Genomic DNA, 26,610 nt, shown 5'->3' on the forward strand with positions numbered 1-26,610 from the left:
TATGGTTAAAATTTTTGTGTTATTTTTATTTTTTGTATTAAGTACTAATCTCTATTAATCCTTTTTTTATTATTATTACATTTTTTGGTACTCCTGCAGTATTTTACCCACCGATTTCACGATCTTAGCCGAGCGTTGACGAACGCTTTCGGCGTTAACGCCGACGAAAGCCGAGAATTCGGAGCTACAGTGCAAGAACGCTAAAAGTTTGTGAATAGCAACAACCACACACACACAACAAAATGGATAAAATTAATACAAAAAATTTGGATAAAATAAATCAGACACTTACCGTAAGTTTTTTTAAAGTAAAATAAATTTATTTTGTTGAATATTTTTTTTTTTTGGGTTCATTTTGTTTTCCGATAGCTTTTTTTTTTGTGGGAGAGGGTAAGCAACAGTAATAAACACTTCAATGTTTTTTTTGTTTGTTTGTTTTTAACAAAACGTTATTAAACAGTAACAACAATGTTTTTTTTTTGTTGTTTTTTTTCCAGTAATGTTTGTAGGGGGGGGGCACAACAATTACTGTTTATCTTTAGTTCCGACTGGAAGATTTTCTACTGACTGTAGAGGCAAAGTAGGGAGCAAAGGGTTTTCAGAGGATGTGGAAAGAAGCTCCTTCCCAACCGGGTAGCCTCCCGCGATTTAATTTATTATGGAGACAAAAGGGTTGTGTCCAAATTTTTGTCTCCACATAAATTCGCATAAATATGTTTCCAACAGCTCCCGGGTTTTTTTTTTTTTTATCGCTAAATTAAATAGCTGAAATGAAAGGCTGTGTATTTTTACTTTGAACAATAAAATAACTGAAATGAAACGCTATGTGTGTAATTCCAATGAAAATTATTCGTCTGTTGCGCGTTCGTTTGAAGCGCCCTGATTGGCTGATAGAGTATCGTACCGCTCGCCATGTTCCGGCGTTTTCCGACGGATGTCGATCAACGCTCGGCTAAGATCGTGAAATCGGTGGGTAAAATACTGCAGGAGTACCCATTTTTTATTACATTTTTAATTTTAATCCTTAACTGTGTATCGAACAGATACCATAATACTTAGTTCACTGCACCTTATTACAATAAAGGTCATTATAAAATTTCAGTCAGATCAGTCCAGCACTTTCAAGAAAAAGTGAAAGAGACAAATAGGCAGATTAAAAGAAATATGATATAGAAATCAGATTTTCCTGAATACTGCTTCTGTCTAATACTACTTTACCAACGGTTAAAGTGGGGTATCGTCATAAAATATCAAATACACATTTTAAAAAGTGATGGTAAGGTAGATATCCAGGTGGAAAACAAGAAAAACCAGAGTATTAAATAGAAACAAGTAGAAAAAACAAGTAGAAAAAAAAGAAAAAAAAAGGATAACAAAATTGAAATGTTTAAAACCGTCAATATTTATAATTGTTAATTTTCATAAATATAGGAATTACGAATAAATATATTTGAAAGATTATTCTAGAATAATTCCTCTTACTATAAAGTTAATAGTGTCCATGGGAGTTATCTCTTACTTTTTATTGAAATCGCTCCAGACAGGGCATAAAGCCTCTTTATATATGGAGCTAAAAATACTTTTAAAAAATGCTAGCCAATGATAAGTATTAGATGAATAGATTCTGAACCGAAAAGCAACAATATTTTCCCTATGTCAGAGGCATCGCTTATGGAATGTGAGGACTAAATGACAACATGAAGAAAACTATTGGCCTATCTCCTTTACTGTAGATGTTCTACTACTAATTAGCTATCGTTATATTAGCCCGATTTTTTTGTTAATCTATATAATATCCTGCTTGTTCCTTCTGTAACTACGCTTTGAAAACAACATTCTGAAGGCCAAACAGATGCAAAAAGGTAAAATTTGTGAGAATTAGCTTTGAAAAGGCTAATTTGACAACCCTGGACAAGAATATGAGAATGATATCCTTTTGATGTAGCTTCGTTTTCAAATATCATATGATCATTGTTGTAATGGTGTGAGAAAAGAAACTCATAGTAATTTCGACCTGCAGTGGTTCTTCACTGAAGAAAACCAGCAAAACTTTACATAGAAAAGGGACATTCAAAAGAAACAGGGCAAAAAAACATTGTCGGCTAAGAGGTACTGGACTGAAAGGGTGAATTAAAGATAGTCTCTTACAATGTCATTTTATTAATTATAGTGAACCATGTAGCACAATATTGCTTTCTGACTATTAGTACATATTTAATTAGTACTTATTAATTTATTATTATCTCATTTAGGTCAGTTCTATATTTAAAATGCAATGGACATTACAGTAGAACCCCGGGATACTGTGGCCCCGGGATATGTTTTTTTCAGGTTACAATGTGGAATACAATGTTTTTTCTGGCTCATGGTTACATTATTTTCCCCACAGTATTATTCATAATGTTATTTGATTATATACATGTGTATTATATACTTCACTGCAGAAAATCACCAGCATCGAGGCTATTCTGCTGAAGTCACAGCTACGTCGAGCCGGGCATGTCTCCAGAATGGAGCATCATCGCCTGCCCAAGATAGTCCTATATGGCGAACTCTACTGGCCGTCGTGACAGAGGGGCACCAAAGAAAAGAAATAAAGACTCTCTGAAGAAGTCCCTCAGTGACTACCACAATGACCACCTCCTGTGGTCTGTTCTCACTGCTGACCGTGCTACCTGTCTCCGCCTTTGAGATCTCCCACACACAGAATCTGCAGGAGAAGCGCTGCAGGAGAAAGATTCGGGAAGTCTCAGTAGCCACACCTGACGTGGCTTTTGACGGCAGCCGCTGTGGCCAAACCTGCTTGTCCCGCATCGAGCTCGTCAGCTACAAGTGTGCCTGCAGTCGATGTGGAAAACCCTCTTCATAGAATCTTCATTTGCGATGTACTGCCAAGAGATATACTTTACTGTATTTTGTTATTAATATTTAATATGTAATGTATAAAATTTTGCTCAGGCTATATGGCGATTTCACCTTATGATCCCAACCCTGGAACAGATTAATGCCGTATCCCGGGGTTCTACTGTATTTTCATAGAAATGTTAATAAACTCTGCATATTATTTTGTTTTGATTTTTATCCAAAATTTAAAATCTGTGCCATCCAGAAAAATATCAGCTTTATCAAAGCATTTGTTGATTAAGTATATTTCTCATTCCGTGAAATGTCCACGAGTCCTGCTATTGAATAAACATTTGATGTTTTAGATCAAGGATGACACTTAAAAAGGAAGTTATTAACTATTTGTAGATATCAACAGTAGCCATGTTACATTGAAACTCGTACACGATGAATTTAAATAAAAAAAAATTCTTATGATGTACATATTCATGATGGAAAGGCAAGCCGCACATGTGTGGTCCGCCTCTGGTGCTGCATGTACGATGATGCCACAAAAAATAGTAAAGAAATGATGAATGTGAGAAGTGTGAAGGGCCAACGTTGCCTTCACATTTTTGCCAAGTTTCAGAAAAATCTAATGCACGTGGCAAAAGTTATGGGGTAAAAAGTGTCACTTTTTGCAATTTTGGGGCATTTGTGACCCCTTTTGAGTTCCTCGGAATGCCGAATCCAAGTGAAAATGGACAAACAGTGCAGTTTCACACTTTCAGATATGTATATTTGAATTCAGCGCCATATAGACATAAATATCAAGTTTTTGAGTAATATGAAAAAAGAGTTCCAGAAAGGTATGTTTTTTTAGCCCTAAAAGTCCCAGAGGTTCGCAAACCAGAATTTTTCTAGGGTCACCCATACTGAATTAATATTAACAATTGTCTTCACATTTTCAGGAAAATCTAATGGATCGATCAAACAGTATGGGGAAAAAAGTGTCATTTTTGGCCATTTTGAGTTTTTGACATTTTTTTAACCCCTGGATATGCCAAATCCCAGCGTAAATGAAAAACTGCAGTTTCAGGCCTTAACATGTATATTCAAGTTGACCACCATGAAAAAAAACACTATATAGTCAAACATATCAAGTTTTTGTTGAGAAATATGAAAAAATAGCCACAAAATGGGCGTTTTTAGCACTTAAAAGGCCCCCATGGACGTGAACCAAAAAATTTTGCCAGGGTCACCTATATTGGATTTATATTAAAAACATTGGGCTCCATATCTTGGCCAAGTTTCAGAAAAATCTAATAGATGAATCAAAAGTTATGGGGCAAAACATGTTATTTTGGGCCATTTGAGGAAATTTTTGACCTCTTTTGAGTCTCTGGGGACGCAACGGGAATTTTCGCAAAATGTTTTTTTCGTACTGTGCACATATATTTAATGAAATGCAATTTGGAGCAAAATTTCAGGAAAAACTAATGGACGGTTATCTGGCAATAGTACGGACTAATGGATGCACGGATGCCACTGAAAACATATGTCCCTGAAGTTAAACAACGTTAAGCCTGGTCAGTATCAGTTGGGAGGTCTTTTCGAAATACAGTAGAACCCCGGGATACGGTGGCCCTAGGATACGGTCTGGTCAGGTTATGATGTGAAATGAGATGTTTTATTACCCCGGGTTATGGTATTCACCTCGCCTTACGGTGTTATTCATAATGTTATTTGATTATAAACATGTGTATTATATACTGCACTATATTTTGTTACTAATTTTTAATGCCGTATTCTGGGGTTCTACTGTACCAGACATTGTATGTAGGAGAATATCGACACCAACCTGCAAGAACTGTAACAAACATAACATTGTCATTTTCCCTTAACCTGACAAAAATAATGAACCTTTTACTTGTTAAAGCATTTTTTTTAAAACTTTTTTTTTGAATGAATCTTCGAATATGGAGATCAAAAGTATAATATTTAGTTAATTTATTTCGTACTTATGCAGAATACAGACCGCACTAATTTTTAGATAGGATTTTTAAGTTGAATTCAATTATTACGGTGGCTTTTGTTTAAGTTATAAGGCGAAAGTACAGAATAGTTATAAAACGCCTTCTACTCCCCATGTTAAGAATGGGTTTCTAAATAATAACGTTAATATATCAGTTTGGTCCATATTCAGCAAAAGTGCATTTTCATTCAAATATGTCAACTAAAAGAATGTTGAATTTGGATTATTCGGACTACTGTTCTCCTCTGGAGTGTTATTCGTACAACTCTTCGGCTGATGTAACGTTCGACCTTCTTCATCATTTATCAAGAATCTGCACAGAATTTCGAATAAAGCCTTTTATTTCATCCATAAAACAATTTTGCTTTAACTACAGAGTTAAATTTATACTGATATTACAGTTTGCAAAATGTAACATTCAAGCATCTGCACTGATCATGCACAATTTTGAAATCGCATTTCATCGTTAAAAGGTAGAGATGTCTTAGATGCATCAAAGTATCTCTATAGGCGACTATTAGTAGGTCTGTAAGGCTGAAATTAGAGTTGACATTTTCGTCGGTTTATTGCACTTCAATTTAAATTAGCGTTTTTGTTAGTCTGTCAAGTTGTTGATAATTTTTTTTCTTAATATAACTAAAAGCAAATGGAACTTCAATTTAACACAATACCACGGGACTGCTTCCCAGCTGACTAAAAAAACAATCGTTTTTTTATTTTTATTTCATAAAATCTAATATATGACTGTATATTGTGACTAAATCTATTTTATTTTTTATGAGCCGGTATTGGCGTCAGATGCTGCTCAAATGACATGCCTAAATTGCATTTATAGAGAATCATCAGGGGCCAGTTGTGCCTTAATTTGTCGAATATTAATGTAATGAATAGAAGTACATCCGGGTTCCTCCTTACAAGAATATGATTGGCTAGCTAAGTCATAAATACCAATAGGAAGAGCCACCGTGGATAGACGTTGAAAGTTTCACGTGAAGGAACAACATCTCCGACTATGCATACTTGTTCAGTAACGTAGCTTTCTAGAATACTCAAATATCTTAGACAAGACCACTCAGCTACTACAAATGAATATATCCTTTCCGTGGGACATATAATATTTGGACAAAAACAAGACAATAAAAACCAAAATGAGAGCATCATAATGTGTATTTTCATATGCTACAATCGTTTCATGACAATTGGTACAATTTAAAACACTATGTCATTCAAAAATATTCGAAAACAGTCTACAGACTGTAAAACACTAATATATATAAACACATTAAATCCATATTTAAGAGATCGAGCAGTTGAACCTACCTCCATCCCTCTCTTCCAAGTAGTTTTGTTTTATTATATATATATATATATATATAAAATAAAACCTTACCGAAGATAGCAATACCAACAAACAAGATGAAGAAACCAGTTCGAAAATTCTAAATAACAATGAAACTTTTTCAAAGAAATAAAGTAAATTAATGCTAAACTTTACTCATAAATGAAATAAAAAGAAAAATAGAAAATATAGTGAATAAAATGCATACATACCTCAACAATATAATTGTCTTTTGTAGTTGCTATGGTAGCAAAAAGCATAGAATCCTCCCAATGAGCAAACACTTTCGAATTAACATCATCTATTAAGAAATGAAAATAATGCGGATGTAAATTAATTAGAAATAATTATACTTTGCTTATCAATTAGATGATAAAAACGTGATGATTGATTAAATTCCTACGACATAAGAGACGAGATCACATGCAAAGAATTTAATTCCAACAAGAAATTTAAAACAAAGAAAATAGAGTCAGTTTGTTATGGCTATTATCAACAAGTTAACATTTAGACAGACAAAAACAAAACAATACTTAAATAATGATATAGAAATTGTTCTTGAAAGGCTGAGGAGACAATAAAATAGACTGCATTGATTTGGTTGATTTTTTTACGGCATATCAATCCTTTTCAAGTTATTTAATGCCAAATGTAATAATTTTGGAAAAGGTTTTATGCTTGATGTTCATTGTATTTTTAAATATTTAATTATGGTGTTTGGTTTGATTGTTTTGTAGAAGAAAATTTTTGCTTTTTGACTTAGCAGAACATGATTGAGTTTTGTAAAGGTAAAAGAAAAAGAACAGTAACATTAATATTTGGAGCATTTTAGAAAGCCAGTATCTAAAGACAGTCTGATCGGGTAACACCAGACAACTCCATTGGAATAAAAAAAAAAAATGGATGTGGTGCTGTTGAAGATGCAGCGGTGATAAATATTATTATGCATAAATTCTTGATTAAATCAAATTTAAACATGCGCTGTATGGCATGTTTTATTGATGCATATGAATAGCAGATGTTTGGCTAAGGGAAAGGAAGCTGGGACACAAGAATTGAAAATATTCTAGAGTCCAATCACTTAAAAGATATTCTATTAGTTCAACAAAAATAAATACCCATTGAATGGGTAAGTCATGCTGGGATCAGCCTTTGTGAGAAAAGTCATGTCCAAGATTATCTGCAGATAAGCCCTCCTGAATGGAAACCGTAAAGATGTTATCTCCAGTGGTCAATCTCAAATAGAAGCCACTGACATAAAGAGAGATTCAATCAGTAGTGAAAAGGGTCTTGGATATGACCTTAAACTATATCCGATGGTGAGGCCCCAGCTTGCGGGCTTTGAGGTGGGTGGAGTCACCCCTTAATTGCCATTGCTCCCAGGTCCACTCTGACCCAGAGTGGTAGTACCTGTTAGTGTCCCAACTATGGGTTAAATGGAAACCGACTTGGAAAAAAAAAAAAAAAAAAAGAAAATATTAAAAAATTTTCTTCAAAATCACTGGATTCGGCATTAAATAACCTGAAAAGGGTTGATATGCCATAAAACAAAAACAACCAACCAACCAGTAGTAAAAAGATTCCAAGAAATAGGAATAAGAGAAATACTAACAGCGAGTTAGAGTTGAAATTTTGAGGCAGGCAGTTGATTTTCCTGAGAGCTGCCTACCAGTTGGACGAATGTACCTCTCTAGCCAGGTTGGATTGTCAATGAGACTTATGTTTTAGAGGGAAAATTCCTTTGTTGCAGGTCTGACTAGATCGGACAAGAACTTTGTACCAACACAACGATACCGTGAACGCATGAGACCATGTGCATACACAGGGGCGGACCGAACCATCGGTCCATTCGAACCTGGTCCGAGGGCCCGGCACTAAGGGGGCCCGCCTGACTCGGGCCCCCTTGTGTGCATTTCTCATGGCAGTATGAGCTGCCGGACACAAGTACGGGCAGATGTGTGACCGTGCAGAAATGAATATTTGGAGAAGAAAAAGTGTCATCGTTAGCAATTAAACTAATTTTGTGAAGAAAAACAAAGAAAGTAAAAGAACACTAAGAAACCTTACGAATGAATGCAGTAAAAAAAAAAAAAAAAAGGAGTGTTACCCGGTTCTCAGCTAGACTGCTTTATCGGATCCTTTTTGATTTGCCGCACTTGCACACCCCTTGCCTGACCGAAGACACCCAATAAATTATTTTCATATTCTAAAATTACTCTGGTGGTCATAAAATATAGCGCCTATAGTCCAGGGTACCGCCAACTGATCGGTCAAGTCTTAGCGAACTCTTTCTCTCTCCCATCAACGTCCTCCAAAAGACACTAAAATTTTCATATGATATTTAGAATTTCCAAAGAAAGGGCACTTTATACATTCCTGTTGCCATTACCAAGCATTTTAGTAAAAGTATTGACTCATTATTTTGTTTGCATCTGCGCGAGCCTTTTCTAGTCTCACACAAAAACACGCGTTCACATTTCAAGCTATATTACTTGTCATATACCTACGCGCACACAAACATACGCGCCCATGTCCACACACGTACATATATTCACGTTCGCGTATATACATTCACATTCACGTGTATATACACACACACACGCTAACGTACGTACATATGGACAACGTCACTTCCCCTTTCAAAGCAAACCCAATCATGCACAAAAGACCACCGGAAACAAGTATAAAAGAAAGAGCAATAAGCGGCTTCTTCCTTTTCAGACCAGCTTCCGAGCTGGGCGGTCTACGGACCGACAGCATGCCTTTTCGGCAGGCGCGTGCCTCCCGCCACTTGCTACTATGTGGGACAAAAAGCCAACAGACAGTACGTACACTTTATACGCTTTCTCTCTCCATGAACTGGATTGATATTCTCACTCTTTCTCTCTCTATCTACTACTTGTGCCAGAGAACACCACCGCGTAGCTGACGGCTAACATGGCACACAGTTTAACTGATGTCACCCTCTATCTTTTTCTTTGTCTACACGCTGGACTATCATTCCCATTTTCCACTACATCACTCACTTCTCTTCCCACGCGTGAACAAACGATAGTGACCCGAACGTGAGATGAACACACATTTCCTTTTTCTTTCTACACCACCAGTCCTGCAACAAACAATGATTACACCCGAACGCGGACATGAACACGTGTTATATCTAAAACATTCATTCCTTCAACAGTAAATAAACGACACGTTTATTTATTCCAGCAATTGAGTCTTTGTTTCCTTCATTCCATTTGTTTCATTATTTTCTTTTGTAACAGGATTAGGATTTATATATCTTAGTCCTCTACACATCTGTTACAAATTTGTTAATTTGTTACAAATATTGAGTAAATTTAAATTTGTATTCTGCAATTTCGTAAGCCAAAGTTTTTAGAATGTCAATAAGAGGCTTTAACGCGAATCCAAGTAAAATATATATTTTTAAATTTAATCAGTATTATTTTTAAGTTGATGAAGGGGTTAATACTAACAGTCAATTTATGTCAGTGAATGCCATAGATCTTTACACATTCTTCTAAATCACTGATTAATTTTAGTTGATATTTGTACGTATATGTGACTTATCTTGTTGCTCTTTAATCACTGATTAATTTTAGTTGATATTTGTACGTATATGTGACTTATCTTGTTGCTCTTTAAACGTTATTTTACATATTTAAGTATAGTCGCTATGTTTTGAAAGTGTTTTTAACACCTTAGAAAAAATTTAAAGAAAAAAATCATTACTTAATTCATAGAGAACGAACTTCCAAATAAATAAATATAACTATTTGTAAATACGTAATAGAAATAATAAATAAAAAGCAAAATTTACGAAAGACTCAACTTTCCGATATATACGATAATTATTATTTATTGATTTGTGAAAAGAAGGCAAGTAAATTAACAAAATAATTAAAAACAAATGCGATAAAATGCCATTCTTTTGTTCGTTAATAATCATTAATAAACAAAAATGTAATGTGTAATTAAAAAATTACCTTTTGATCTTAATTAGTAAAATTCAAATATTTGAAATGTGCCTATATTAACTAACAACAATTTCACAATGAATAAGGAGCTTCCAAAAAATCTATCCCCTTCTTATCAGTATGCAAATATACATCGAATATAAAACTAACCCGCGTTCATATTTTAGATAAATGTAGAGAAATGATTATAAGTGACCACATTAATAATGTCAGATTTTTTTTACTTACCGATAGAGGTTATTCTACGTAAAAGATACTGTATTTTTTAATAATGAAACAGGATTCATTCATATTTTTCGCAAAAAGTTTATCTTATAAACTTGACTCAAACCTTTGAAGATATATTTTTCTATGTTGATTCAGGTTAGTGTCTGGCATTTCCAACGGAAAGGGAATATTTTACAATAAATTTGAAAAAAAAAATCAACTATTAAAAAAATTGAAAATTATTCCAAATATTTTTAGATTTGTATACACATGGGTAAAAATTAAATTGAGAAATGTTTGATGAGCTAAAAAGGTATTGCATTTTTATACCAAAACTAAAACACCTGTCGTGTGTCGTGCCTTGACACCCCTAACACGAAACTGCGAATACAATATAAAAATCTCGTAATTTCTGTTAAAAGTGGGTTATTTATTTTCTTTATGGATTATACTTCATGCTGTTTCTAATTTTGTTTTTGTTTTCGATAACTATACTTTGAAGGACTTACTGTACTTCTTTTTGAAATATTTTGGTAAATTGGGTGCTTCTACAGTTTATCGCTGAAAATGAAGACCCCATTTTATTTCGCGCACCTGTCGTTATAATACGAAGGAAAAGTCAGTATTTTAAACTATGACCGAAGCATGAAATAAATAACAAAAAATAAAACTAGACAGTGATTACTTACGTAAGGAACAAATTAACCTAAAATTACAATTTATTACTTCCGGGGGGAAAAAAAAAACACATACAGTTAACAATTATGAGCATAGTTTTTTTTAGTTGTGTGCAAGCAACTCTATAAGTCACTCTGCCAGTCGGTCCGTAACACATTTACTTTTTATTTCTTTTAATGTTTATTTTACCACTATTTATTGATTTTCGGGGGTCCTGAACACGAGAATAACGTTTCAAATTCCCTAATCTAAGTACTTTTTGTGGTATAAAGTGGGGGATCACTTTTCTGTATTAAGTTAACATAAAATGATCACTCACTTTACAACCAATCATTCTCAAAGACATTCAAATCATTCTCCAGATCATTCAAGTCATTTTTAAGGTCATTCAAGTATTCCCTAAGGTCATTAATGTCATTCTAAATCATTTACTTTTTATATAAGTCATTTCAGCCCATTTTTCGGTTATTTTAGTTTATCTTTAAGAAGTTTATGTCAATCCTACCTTCAAGCATTCATTCATTATTTGCATTAACTTACACTTATTTGCATTAATTTACACTTTTTTTTTTATTAAAAACGGAAAATTGGATGAAATAAATAACAAACAAAAAGAAAAGGACTATTCTGTAGTATGCATCTAAAAAAAAAACCTATTCTCGGTCGGTCAGTCGGTAACACATTTACTTTTTAGTTACAAAAATAAGTGCAAAATCTATTAAGAACAGATACTACACTTTCATCTCAGCCAAAAGGCCAAGAAAAGTGTTACCGACAGACAGACTTATAGAGTCGCTTGCACGTGACTAAAAATATATACGTTTCATGAAAAACTTTCCTGTTTTCATTAATATTTTCTTTATTTACTGTTTTTTATTGTTTTTTTTTTTTCGGGCGTAATAACTATCTAGTTTAACGTTTTTATTATTTATTTCATGCATCGATCATAGTTTAAACTGATTTCTCCCACGGATTTTAACGACGAGTGCGCGAAATAAAATGGCATCTCCATTTTCGGCGATAAACTGTAGAAGTACCGTAAATTGTATCAATATTAGCTTTTTTCAGAAGATATTTGCTATATTTATTTTATAACTGCATTTTGCCAAAGATGTCACTTTCTTTGAAATTGAAAAATAAAATGAAAGTTTTGCAATATCGTGAAGAAATCGTAATTACCACCGCATATAACTTTAATTATAACTAGTTTTATATTTACCTTCATCCGCTATTACGTATTTATGTAATGTTTGTTCATTAAAACACTAATTGGTGAATATGTTTTTCTCTAATGTTACACCCCGAGAACTACTCACCGACTAATTGCAGTTAGGGTCGTTAACATTAAATTATTATTTCAGATTTGTGAATAAAAAGCAGAATAAATGGAATTAAATATTATTTATTTTACTAAAAAGCTATGTTATCGATCTGTAAACCTTATGAATTTTGAAGAGCTCGATATGTCAAGGATTTTTGACATTCCTAATTTTGCAATCTTATTCGTGGACTTCAGGGTGAATGAATAGAGTTGAATTCCATGTTTCCATTAATGGAAACTTTAGTTTTATTTCGGTTCTGAAATAGTGGAATTACATATTTTATTTTCATTTTATAATTTTAAAACCTGATATTCTACATAAATACTTGCTATCGATTGTATTTTCTTCGTTATAATGTACTTATTTGCTCTTTATAAAATTGTTTTCAAACAGATTTTACCCAGAAGGAATCATTTGTCTGGTGTGCAGGTAGATAAAACCCTATTTAATGGTGTCTGACTACAAATAAAATTGATATATTTTTTGCCACGAAAGCTACATCCTCCGAGCAACTGACTTTGGCTTACAAGATAAAACATCAATATGTACAGAAGCACGATCTAAATTTAAAAGTGAATTCGATGAGCCACCATCTAAGATTTTAAGGCCTAATTCCGTGACAACCAGTATGCAGGTTACACATGCAATAACTGCATATTTTATAAAACCGGATATCAGCCATAAGGCATCTATTTCACAGATGTTCTGAATATTTCATCCAAAACAGCCTGTATGTAATATACCATTTAAGAGTGCTGTTGTATATGACAGACAAGGCATTCAGGGCATGAATATAAACAGGAAGTGGGTAACATACAATGAAGAAAATAAGAGTTTATGTTGCTCATTTTGTCTAATGTATGCTCCTGAAAAAAAGTCGAAATATACAGATGGTCCAGGGCTGTTCTGATTGGAGACATATCAGAACGAGACTTTTGGAACATAAAAAGAGCCAGTGTCATAAGCATTCTACTGATGCATATTTTCTGAATGCTTGTAAAAGATCCACCAAGCACAATTTGTTAAAGGAATAACTCTACTTAAGAACACAACAAGTTCTTCAGCATCACTCTCTTTTAAAGTGCATAATTGCTGCAATATTTTATATTGGGTTTCAAGTTTTGTCTTACCGCAACAAATATGGAAAAAGCTGTTGCAACTGCATTTGATAAAAATAATCCGGACAATGCTGGAAATTTTTTAGAGGCTATAAAGCTTTTTGCAGAGTACAATCCACACCTACAGGAACATTTTCAGAAGGTGGTTTTGCATGGCAAACAAAAAGACCCATCTAAGGAAGGGCGTAGGAAATTTGTTACTTTTAAGTAAAACTGTCAATAAGATAATAAATATAATTTCAGACATGGTTAAAAACGAAATTGCAAATTAACTCCACCCAAGACATTTCTGCCAATGATCAGTGTGCCATTTTCCTTAGATATGTAGTTGGAGACTAAAGAAAGACTTGTTCGCCTGGTAAATGTGAATAATTCAAGTGGTAAATGCTTGCATAGCCTATTACAAAATTCACTTGCAGAGATAGGTTTGACATTGAGTCAGTGTATTGGAGATCCGTTTGATGGGGCAGCAAATATGAGTGATGTTTACTCTGGTCTTCAGGCACTTATAAAAGCAGCTCACCCAAGTCACATCCATACTTGGTGTTATGCACATGTTCTGAATCTGGTGATCAGTGGTGCAAGTAGTGAAAGCAATTTATCTTGTTGGTTTGTTAAATGAAATGTGCTCAGTTTTCAATGATTTCTACAAAAGGATGAAGGTGTGGGAAGAGCATGTGCAGACCAAAACAGGAAATAAGAAACGCTTAAGACTAGAGCGTATTGGTCAACTAGATGTCAAGTAGATGTAGAGTAGTTCGGAAATTGTTTGGCAATTACGCAGATCAGTCATGAGAATTATTTTCGGACCTTCTCATCATCCTTCAGGATGTAAGTGAAGCAACTGATTTCAAAGGATCAGTTCGCTATGAAGCACAGAAATTGGGTGAAAACTTGCGGAAATTTGAAACCATCTTGATGGCGTTTACATTCGTAAGGATTTTTGGAAATTACAACACCTGTGTCAGATTTTCTGCAGACACCAGGTCTGGATATCATGCAGGCTTGGCGCATGATTAACAAAGCCACTGAAAGTACTGAAAAAATCTCAAGAGATTTTAAGGGCATTTATGAAACTGCATGTGGTTTTGTTGTTCGTGTAAATTATAAATTTACAGAAGGGAAATTTTTGTCCCTAATATTTCTCAATTTCAACCACCAGATCTAGTCGTTCAGCACCGGAACATATCACAGACGAGAAGAAAATTTTTGAAGTTTTATACCATAATACAGTAATTAATGCTGTGCTCTCCAGCATGCAAATTAGATTTTCATCTCATGAGAAACTCTACAAGCAAATCTCCTGCTTTGACCCAAACAGGTTTTCTGAAATTTTGACATGCCCACAAAACATTGAGCTAGGTTCGATTGCTAATGCAATACCAGAAATTGACATAGTCGCACTACAGGATGAACTGATTTCATTTGCATCAAGCTACAAAGACTTGAAAAAAGCACTGCTAGAAAATATAAATGACAATGAAAATGATTCAGACAGCTTGGCTTCAGAGGAGGAGGATACAAACGTTACTCAATCATTTGCCAAGACAACATGTAAGAATCGTTTGTCATGTGCTTTCAAACTATTAGCTGAGTACAGGCTATGTGCAGCTGCATATGAGAATTTATATGTTGCATATAAATTTATTGCAACTTTAAGCATCACACAATGCTCATGTGAAAGATGTTTTTCTAAACTAAAACTGTTGAAAACAAGGTTGAGATCTTTGTTCCCACAAAATAACTTGGAGTCACTTATGCTAATTGCTATTGAAAAAGACATAGCAATGAAAATCAAATCAAAGACAAAATTATTGATAAAATTGCAGAATCCGCCACTGAAATGAATACAATGTTGTTACTGTAATCCTTGAAAGTTGATATTTGAAATTCTTGGCCCAGTATTATTGTAAAGCATAGTATATCTTAAATTAAGACGCATTAAAATGTAATATTTTAAAAAGTGTATGTTAACACATTTTAATATTTGTTTTTAATATTTATTATAAATTTTATAATATAGTATATTGTTTACTTATTGATTTGGGTAATAAATTGGAAATTTTGTTTGACATGTCATTACGCTTTGTTGTTACAATCATTATATGGCCACGAACATCTTCATGAGTTTCAAGTTTTTAAATCTTTTGATGCATATAAACGCATATCTTAAATAGTGATGGGACGTGATAATTAGAATCGTTAATCGTAAGAATCGTGTATTTTGGAGGGAATCGCATCGTTAAATAAATATCTTAGATTTTCGATTCCTTCATTGTGTTTATCTTAAATTAGTCTGATGCTGAAAAAAAGCACTTTTTTTCCATATTTCTAACCGGTAAGAGACAAATGTAACATTTTATAAAAACACTAGTTATAAAATGAAACCAAGGAAATACGTTATTAAAATGTATCTCTTTAATCTTGCTATTTTTCTTTCATTCTTTTAGTTTAAAGTTATTATCTCTAAAACAAAAATTAACTGTAAACAATTGGGAAATGGGGCCCGTTGCATTTTCGGTCCGAGGGCCCATAATACTCTCAGTCTGTCCCTACATACAGCAATTACGTACAGCCAACCAGACAATAAAATAGATTCAATTGGAATAAATGAATGGATGTGGCAGCGGAAGAAATAAGTTCACTTTGATGATAAATGTTACCATTTAAATGTTTCTTCTTTAAAAACAAGACTTTAGGTCAGGATCAAAGATCAAGGATAAAAACATGTAGTTTGTTTTGAAACCTTTATTCGTTTCAAAGCGAATAGTACCACTGAAGCGTAAGAGACTATTCTCATTAGGGGGCAGATTTATTTGGCCATCCTTAGTGCAGAAAGATATTTGGTTCACATTACATTTACAGTTTTGGATACAGTCTGGGAAACAGAGAGAAGAGAGAAAATTGTAAAGATAATGATATAAGATAGAGAGGACGATTTTCTGGCATCTGAGGAAAGAGGAGGGATTTTGTTGCTTTTTGGTCGAAGATTTTCACATCCTATTCAATTAGAAAAAAGATAAAGTTAATGTTTTTTCTCTTTCAGATTTATCACTTATAAAAAAGAAATAGAATATTTGTTCCAGGACAGAATAGTTTTGCACCATTTTTATGTCTTCTTGCAAAGATTAAAAATAAGATATAATAAACTTTGTTTAGAAGCTGTTTTGATCCAAACATATCGCGTGATTCTATAAAATATCTAAAATTTATGGTTGAAGCTTAAGGAAGAAATTGGAATTCAGAGTATTTTACTTAATTGATAAAGCTTAACTCAAATCAAAAATATTTTAATTTTCAAATGGAAGGTTGTGTATATATTATACACACTAAAAATTCTTTAAAATGCTTCAAAGAAACTGAAATGTGTTTAATATTTATTAAAAGCTGTCGTTAAAAGTTCATAAACATTGAACGCATTTAAATTTTTACAATGGGTTTCCATCCCTTTTCCCTTTTTGCAGAAAACTAAATGAAGGCAACATTATAACTCCAGGTCTTTTCCAAAATTCATAATGATCGGTTGTTTAGTTTAGGAGTGAATACTATACATACAAATATATAAACATACATATACCTGACCCTGCCCTCACCTCAAAATCAGACACTTCCTCCCCACTGGCCACAAACCATTTCTACTTCTAACCACAATCTGCCCGTCAGTACAACTAACTCTTACGCATTCTTCTGACGATGTCTTGGTGAAAGATGAAAAGCAAACAAAAATTGCAGCATGCTTCCAAGCGAAAAATCAACTATGGGATATTTCTTTAATATCTTTGATCTATACACAAAAAACATCAGAAAAATTGAAAAAATAAAGCTATAACCAAACAAAAAAGCTCTCGTTTTTAACAAGATTTGTTATATATATATATATATATATATATATATTATATACAGGGTGACCCCAAAAAAACAAAAGATAAATGGAGGCCATTTAGAACATATGCTATAGAACTGAGAAAAAAGGCCAAAGACCCTAGTGTTTTGATGTGATGTTTTGAATATAATAAACTAGCTATGACCAAAGTTTCATTTCATTCGGACAAAACACTAAGAAATGGGACCTAATTAGAGTTGGGCCCGTTTTTTGGGGGGTCACCCTGTACATTATATATATATATATATATATATATATATATATATATATATATACTCGGGTTTTTGTTATTCAAAAGTAATAAACTAATGAATTCAACGAGGTTGTTAGATAGTGCTCAATAAAAAGAGCTAATAATACTTATTTATTGTTAAATAAACATGTTTACATCCCGCTGCTACAAACAGCCATTTGTTTCAATCAAACAACAGATATCATCAGGCAGCGACTTGACTATTCAAATGTTCAATGAATTCATTGAACATTTGAATAGTCAAGTTGCTGCCTGATGATATCTGTTGTTTGATTGAAACAAATTGTTGTTTGTAGCAGCGGGATGTAAACATGTTCATTTAACAATAAATAAATAATAAATTATATATATATATATATATATATATATATACAAAAATAACGACACACACTTTATATAGATAAAGATACGCTAGCAATGTCAGGTAGTCCTACCAGTATAAATATATATACAAGAGATGAGGAGCATCACAGAAGAATCTTTCTGGCAAAAAAGATTGAAGAGAAGGATCAGAAAAGACTATTAGACTGGATGGGAGTTTATTGTTTTTGAATCTATTTGAAATAAGAATTTAATTATTTGGATTATTCGGACTATTGTTCTCACAACGTTTCGATAGATGTAACCTCCGACTTTCTTCAAGTACATCTTGTCAAAGTCTGAAATCGGCACAAAATTTCGAACAGAACTCTTTATTTAATCTATGGGAATGGCATGCTCTTGATCAATCGATTATATTTTGGGTATCATGCTTTATGAAATGAAAGCATGCTACAGTCATCGATTAAATAAATCGTTCTGTTTGGAATTCCGTGCAGATTCCAGAGTTAGACAATATACACCTGAAGAAAGTCAGGTTATATCTACCAAAAAACTGTGCAAATGACACTCAAGATGAGACCAGTAGTTCGAAGAATCAGAATAATACGATGTAGTTGATTGTTTTAATTAAATCAAATTGACCATAACAGCAGCCCCATTACTTTTTAGACACAACAACACAAGATAAATCATTATTCGCCACCAACAATTGCATATTCGATTTACAAGTTCTTATATTTGAAAGAATTTTCCACAGTTTACAGCACCTGTTTGAACTCAATTCAGAATTAAACATTTACCTTCGAGGAGTCTTGATAGATTTCTAAAAATTTTATATGTGAGCTTCATTTTTGTTTTAATTCATACTAAAACAAGACGAAAATAATTTAAAGAAAGGCCTTCAGTTCTAAGTCTTCAGGCTTTCATATATTTTGCCATATATATTATGCCTCTGCACATTATTATAGCTATAAGGAATAAATATCGTGTATATATATATATATATATATATATATATAATAATGTATAAAATATATATTTAAAAGATATATGTCCCTTATAATATCAATATACCGCAAAAATAAAAAAAATTGTGAACGAATTCTTTCCTTTTGTCAATAGAATCTTACAAACCAGTATATATATATATATATATATATATATATGAGGGGGAGTTAAAAAGAATAAGATCGATTCTTTAAGAGGAGACTTAAGCTCAACAAATTGCTTTGGAGCTTATATAGAATAGGAAGAAATAAAAAAAATAACAATATAAAAATATATACCAATGCATATAGATTTATTCGTTTATTCAATATGGATGTTTCACTAATTAGGGGTGTAAGATAAGTAAGACTCTTTATACCATGGTATTTCGAAGCCTAATACTTCTCATCAGAAGAGGAGAGAGGATGCGAGGTATCATATTAGAGATGTGACGTCTAACGATAGCGACATTAGGAGTGAAATAATTGGGCATGAGAGGAAGAAGGTAATATACTGAAACTGTTGGGAGAGGGAAATAGAACTACAGTGATCTATGCGATAGAAGAAGAATATAGTTATATATATATATATATATATATATATATATATATATATATATATATATATATATATATATATACTAGCAGTTCAGTCAGGCTTTGTACTGTTCATAACTTTATGTGCATATGTATATATATATTAAAAAGTTTGACTCATGCCCAGGTAACCTAAATCTAAAATTTCAAGTGTTTAGACCCAAGTTGGCAGAGTAGATTAGTAGAGTCTGCAAAGGCCAACTCTTTCAATTTTTATCTCTTAGCAGCCAAATTTTCGGCGATAAACCGATTAAAAAGCTTGCTGCATGTCTGAATACCTTTATGTAAAATTTCAAATGTTTAGACCAAAAATCGGCTGAGTAATTTGGTAGAGACCGCAAAGGTCAAATTTTAACTTTGACCCCAATTTTGACCCCATAACATGTGTTTTGGGTTCAAATCAAATTAAAGTGTTTGATCCATGTCCAAGGAACCTACATCTAAAATTTCAAGTGTTTAAACCAGGAGGAGTTTGGTAGAGTTTTCCAAGGTCAAACCGTTGAACTCTTGACAGAAAAATTTCTTGCCAAAAACCGATTAAAAAGATTTTCCTAAATCTTAATATCCCTTATGTCAAATCTCGAGTCAGTAGACTGAAAATTGACAGAGTAGTTTGGTAGAGAAATGTACACACACGGACAATTTCATACACACACACACACATATATATATACACACACACACTGAACAAACGAATTGTATACTTTCTCCAAATAATTCTGGGAATCTGGAGCGATTTGTTATCTGTCAGACTCCAGGGAAAACCACTTATTTCCAGAAAGCAATTACTACTAATGACTCACGTGAAAACTTTTCATGGATAAAAATAATAAAATCATATCATTAATAGGTGATACTCCTCGTGATAATTATTACTCAGCTGTTTTCTTTTTCTTTTTTTATGTTTGCCACTCCTTCATGCTTTCATAGATTCGTTTAAATTAAACTCTGGTAGGCATCATTTAATAATTTTTTTTTTTTTTTTTGCTACAATTTTAAATTGACTCAAATACTGAGCATTTTATACTTCTTAATACTTTTATTACTAAATATGCTTTCTGCCATTCAGTTACAACTATTTTGGAATATTCTATTTTATCATATATATTGATTCATTTGAAAAAGATACCAATACACTATTTTCAAATATTGTACTGATATTTTATTTTCTTTAAATCAATCATCCTGAGGAAATCTGGAAATAAAGACGAAATATTGATGAATATATAATTTGGTTTGTTCTTTTTCATTTCTCCATAAGTGTAAAATTTCTTGATATGATTTCACTCACTATAATCTGACAAATAATATCAGATGGATTATATATATATATAATCCATCTGATATTTGTCAGATTATAGTGAGTGAAATCATATCAAGAAATTTTACACTTATATATAATTTCACTCACTATAATCTGACACATAATATCAGATGGATTATATATATATATATATATATATATATATATATATATATATATATATTTGCATCTATGTAAAGTTTGTAATATGCTGGTTTATTTGTATGCACAGGATTCACACCTAACTAATTATGATGTTTGGAATACAACTGTTATGCATAACGAATCGTAATTTGAGTTATCTTCAGTTTGGAGTTTATGTAAAGGAAGGGAAATGGAAAAACCTGATACCTGTAATATATCAATATTCCCCAAATTAAAGGGGTTTCTTTGGCGGGGGAGGAGGGTATAATATGGGCGCAAGTTACCATTTGAAAGTTTAAGTATTTCAGATTTGCTTTAAATCTAATCCATATTCATTAGATACCAAATAATCAAAATTCTTTGAATTTTAATTTCTTAGGGATACTTAAAGATTAAGTTTTAAATTTGAAATTTTTTGTCTCTAATTCAATGTATCTTGCTTAATTGGTGTCCAATTAATATGGATGACGTTCAACGCAAATTTGATATATTATGGCTTTTAACGTGAGTGGTTAACATGAGTGGTTATAAGCTTTAAAATATTTTTAAGAAACTGTAATTGTGGCACATTTCTCAATTTATGTCTAATATCCATTGTTAAAATTTTTAAAGAAATCGAAAATATCTGCATTTTTATAAAGGACCTCACCCCCCCTTCATTTCCTTTGGACAAAAATGTAACTAGATATAGTCCACATTACACACCTTAGACCAAGCAGCAATGTTCTTAAATCCATAATGAATAAAAAACATATGAACAAATAAAATAATCACAGCTGAGTTGTGGAAAGAATCGCCTCCAATTTGAAAATTAAAATATTTCAGATTTGCATTCAATTAGATTTTTTGTCATTAACAACCAAATAAGAAAAATTTCCAGAATTCAAATTTCTTCTTAAGACTTGTAAAACTTAAATTATAGACATTTATTAGAATCCAAATTATCCAATGGTTATTGATCAAAATTGAAATAAGAATTGTAGACAAAACAATTAGCATTAGACATTGATCAAATTTGTTCCACAAGTCCAAATCACCTATATGTCAAGTTTCAAATCTGTAGACAAAATATTTACAGAGGAGTTTGGTAGAAACCGTTCCTCAGACAGACAGACAAAGTCACTTTTTTATATATAATAAATTATAAGTGACCGTGTGTGGGTGTGCATGTGTGTGGAACGGTCTCTACCAAACTATTCTGTTAATTTTTGTTTTACAGACTTAAAACTTGATACATAGGGGATTTGATGCTGTGAAACAAATTCTATTTGTGTTTTTAGCCGGTAAAAATAGCCGTGAAATGGAAAAATTGGAACATGGCAGGAGTTAGTCAAGTTCAAATATACATTTATATGTTAAACTGCATTGATTCTTAAAGTTTTGATATACATGTCCTTAGCTCAAATAGCAGCAAACAATGCTAGAACGCTAAATGTTTTGGTTTCGATTCTAACGAATGGCACTCAAGCTATTTTTTTTTTTTTTTACCTTTTAAAATCACTTTTATAATATTGATACAATACAGTAATCAACAGAAAATTGGCTGTATAAAAAATAAATACAAAATCTGCACAAACCAAAATATATTTCTCTATATTTTATGACCGGGCAACATCGGCGGCACGCCAGTATATATATAATATTATCACTGTGTGCGTCTTTGTCTGTCGTTATTTTTTCAAAGTGCTTTCCCATTCGAGCTGCAAGGTCAGAGCGGCACAAGGTAGGTCAAATGATGGCATTTTTTTGCAGATCGTTTTTACGAGTTTTTAACCGGTAAAATAGCTGCTAAGAGGTCAAATTCTCTTAAAAATTGGAATTTGGCAGGCGTAAGTCGACGTAAAGTGCTCTTGTATGCATGCACAAATACACATTTATATTATTGTTGATTCAATTTAACTTTTTCATATCCATTTGACGATAGCTAAAACAATAACGACTAAGGCTGGAATGTTATGTTTGATTTTGATTCTAGGCGATGGTCATTTTTTTTAACTTTTGAAAACATCTATTATATAAATCTCACCTGTCTGCTTTAATGTATGCATGCATGTTGGTATATATGCATATATGACAGGCGACGGATTTTCACTAGATCGGTATCATTTTGAATGTTTGTATATATGCATGTATATATGTTTATATACATGCCTAAAACTTTCGACAGAGGCGACAGATTTTCACTAGATCGGTATCATTTTGAAGCCCGACCCTTCGGACGACAAATATCGAAAAATTGGCTAAAACCATTCATTTCTTCACCCTCAACTGGGTTTTGCCAATATTTTCGAAAGTCATCCTCTCTTTTCGATTGACTAGCCTTAATTTAAACATTCGTCACTTCCGGTTTGGCGATGGCCGCAACAGCAAAGATGTTTTGGTTCCAATTCTAGCTGATGGCACCCAAGTTATTTTTTTTTCAATTACTTTTGAAATCATTACTATATTTTGGCTACAATATAATAACCGATAGGGAATTGGCTCTATAATAATACGAAATCTGCATGCATTAAAATATATTGAAGCGTATTTTACATGCGACCAACACCAGATGTCTGCTATTATATAATAAAAATAACATCTACGTAAATTGCAATATATTCAAGCAGTCATGCGAGATGGTCCAGTGGTAAGAGTTTAGGCTGTTTACCATGAGGTCCCAATTTCGAATCTTGCTAAATTCAGACACTCTGATGAGTCGTAGACGACGAAACACGTCAGTGGATAATTATATTTTATAAACAATGTATAATTTCCATAATATAATTTTAAACAAATCCATCAGATGGTATTTATTCATATATTGCAAATTGAATAGGAAATGTGTTATTCTTTTAGAACTGTCTTATAACAGTGTAATCTATTGAAAAGTCGGATCCCCGTGAAGGAGAATACTTTGTTTACTGCTAATGTTATGATACCAATGATTTTGTTTATATGACGCAAGGTCTGTGTTGACCTTCCAGCTTATGATGTTGATACATACGATGCATTTAAGGGTGAAACCCTTATCGCTGCTTTATCTACTTAAAGGGCAAAGATTGTATATGTGCATACAGTGTGTGTGTGTGTGTGTGTGTGTGTGTGTGTGTGTGTGTGTGTGTGTGTGTGTGTGTGTCGTTTTGAGAGGATTACATCATGTACTTGTAGGATGAGAGATAAGTATCCCCATCCTTTTTCCAGCCCCGCATCTTTCCATTTGCCCCACTCAAACCAGGATGTTCAATGACTGTTGATATTTCGCTGACATTTCATCTCCTTACTCCTGACGACATTCCATCTCCCGATTTTGCACGGTAACTATCTAAATGCATAAACAGAAAACCATGTGCATAAGCTGCTTTCATTAAACACACACACACATATATATATATATATATATATATATATATATATATATATATATATATATACACACACATACACACACAATATCCAGAGATAGATTCGTTTAGAAGAAAATTTCTCAAAACCACACAAGTCAGGTTGACATTAAATCAATTATGATGATTCTGATGATAATGACCATTATCATTAGCTTTTATCAGCGATGATGCAAGTACGTCCTTTTTTTAACAAATGGATCACTCTTTGAAAACTGATAGTGTTTATATTAACATTGAAATTTCCCTTAAAAGCTTTAACTCTCAACTTAGCAGTCGAAATTTGATTTCTCCCACTGAAGAGCTGTGATACAGCAAACCAGTCTGTAGATGATTATTAGCATTATTCTCCTTATCTATGTACCTACTTACTAACGTGCCTCCTTCTGAAAAACAATGAATACGGCTTAAAAGGAATCCATGTGATTAAACGTTTATTATGAATCAAAGATTGTAAAATTTCAAACTCTTCTACTGTAATATTTGGATTATTCTTCTCATCTCTAGTGTCATTCGCACAATAATCTAAACAATGAAAAGTATTACTCTGCATCTGAAAGATTCAGGAATGTCATTCGCACAATAATCTAAACAATAAAAATTATTACTCCACATCTGAAAGATTCAGAAACGTAGCTCTTCTCCTGATCCGGTATTGGTCAAGTCCCCAGTTAAGAAAAACTAGAAAACCAAACAATTCTAAGATAAGCAGAGTAGGGCTGGTTTTATTTGCGTTTTCCTTCTCCTAGACTAGTTGCCTACCAGAGTTTGAAAGTCTAATGTACCTTAATATTTTAACTAATAGGGTTTGACCTTTACTCCTGATCTGAAATGGAACACATACATCAAGTCTGTTGCCCAGGTCGCTGAGAAAATGGTGGGATCCTTCTACCGCCCCAGAAGATATCTCACTACTAATGCAAGTCTCTATCTGCATAAAAGCCAAGTCCTTCCAAGGATGGAGTACTGCTGCCACATCTGGACTGGAGCTGCTAAAAGCAGCCTATCTTGCCTTGACAGAGTACAAAATAGACTTTGTGGCTTAGTGGTGGATGCCCTTTTCTCTTCCCTGCAACCTCTCTCCCACAGAAGAGACGTTGCGAGCCTGTCTTTGTTTTATCGCTATTTCCAAGGCAAGTGCTCGTCTGAGCTCCAATCTCTGGTCGCCAATCTTTTATGGAAAAATACCCGTCTAGCTGAAACCGCTGTCAATAATTTCCCACACTATATCTGTGCCTAAATCAAAACGTAGATTCTATGAACAAAGCTTCTTTCTTAGAAGTGCACGCCTGTGGAACTCTCTTCCGTTTGCCTGTTTCCCGCCTGACTACAACTTGGATGTCTTCAAGTCCAACATAAACAAACTCCTTATTAATCGCCCCCTTAAATAAGACACTTTATCAAATCTTCAATACTAACGATTACTAAGATACTATCCCATTGATTACTGTACACGCAATAACCCTTATCCCCAAGTGGCTTCCGGGCCTTGGTAAGTGGTGACCGCCATGTAACAAAAACAAACAAAAAACTAATACTAACTTATAAAAATGCTTAACTATTAAAATATTTATAATGTTGCGTCCTTCTGTAATTCAAAACCATGATCTATTCTAGGGTATTCGTTATGTGTAATAATCACATATCAGTTCATTTTAGATCAGCGATGTGCCTGGTTAGTATTAAAGTGATTATTTGGGGATTTCATATACTCACAGCCAGTTAAGACTGTACATTCTTACTTGCACATCAAAAACAGAATATTATAAAATGGAAATGTAAGACTAAAAAAATAGTAATATTGTCTTTTGTGTAGGAGGTGGCAGGATTCCTCATTTAATTCACAGTAACACCTGGTCTTCTTGCTGCTACTACTACTACTACTACTACTACTACACACACACACATACACTAGCATGCCGCCCGGCGTTGCCCAGTCATAAAATATGACTAATATGATATTCTAATTTTAATTTATGCAGATTTCATTATTATTACAGAGCCAATTCTCTAATTATTATATTGTACTCAATATATAGTATTGATTTTAAAAAGGCTTTAAAAATATGAGTTCGATGCCATCAATTAGAATTGAAACCAAAGAATTTAGCTTTTCAGCAGTATTCATTACCATATGGCACAGATAGCGTAACTTTAAAAATTAACGTATGCATAGAGGATACACAATAAGTCGACTTAAACCTGCCAAGTTCCAATTTTGACCTCTTAGCAACT

At 33.0% G+C, this 26,610-nt stretch overlaps 1 protein-coding gene and 1 pseudogene across 1 annotated transcript in view; both read right to left on the reverse strand.

Annotated features, from left to right (window-relative positions):
- Positions 1 to 26,610, reverse strand: part of LOC145292291 (ADAM 17-like protease) — an 872,700-nt gene that overhangs the window by 489,855 nt on the left and 356,235 nt on the right. Inside the window, exon 4 of the mRNA XM_080138617.1 lies at positions 6,410 to 6,498. Within this exon, the coding sequence (XP_079994743.1) occupies positions 6,410 to 6,498 (89 nt within the window). The remainder of the gene's footprint in view (positions 1 to 6,409; positions 6,499 to 26,610) is intronic.
- On the reverse strand, positions 11,735 to 11,834 carry LOC145292491 (U2 spliceosomal RNA; annotated as a pseudogene).

The sequence above is a fragment of the Euprymna scolopes genome, chromosome 13, assembly GCF_053919585.1.
Source record: "Euprymna scolopes isolate OS-2025 chromosome 13, ASM5391958v1, whole genome shotgun sequence".
Classification (NCBI taxonomy): domain Eukaryota; kingdom Metazoa; phylum Mollusca; class Cephalopoda; order Sepiida; family Sepiolidae; genus Euprymna; species Euprymna scolopes.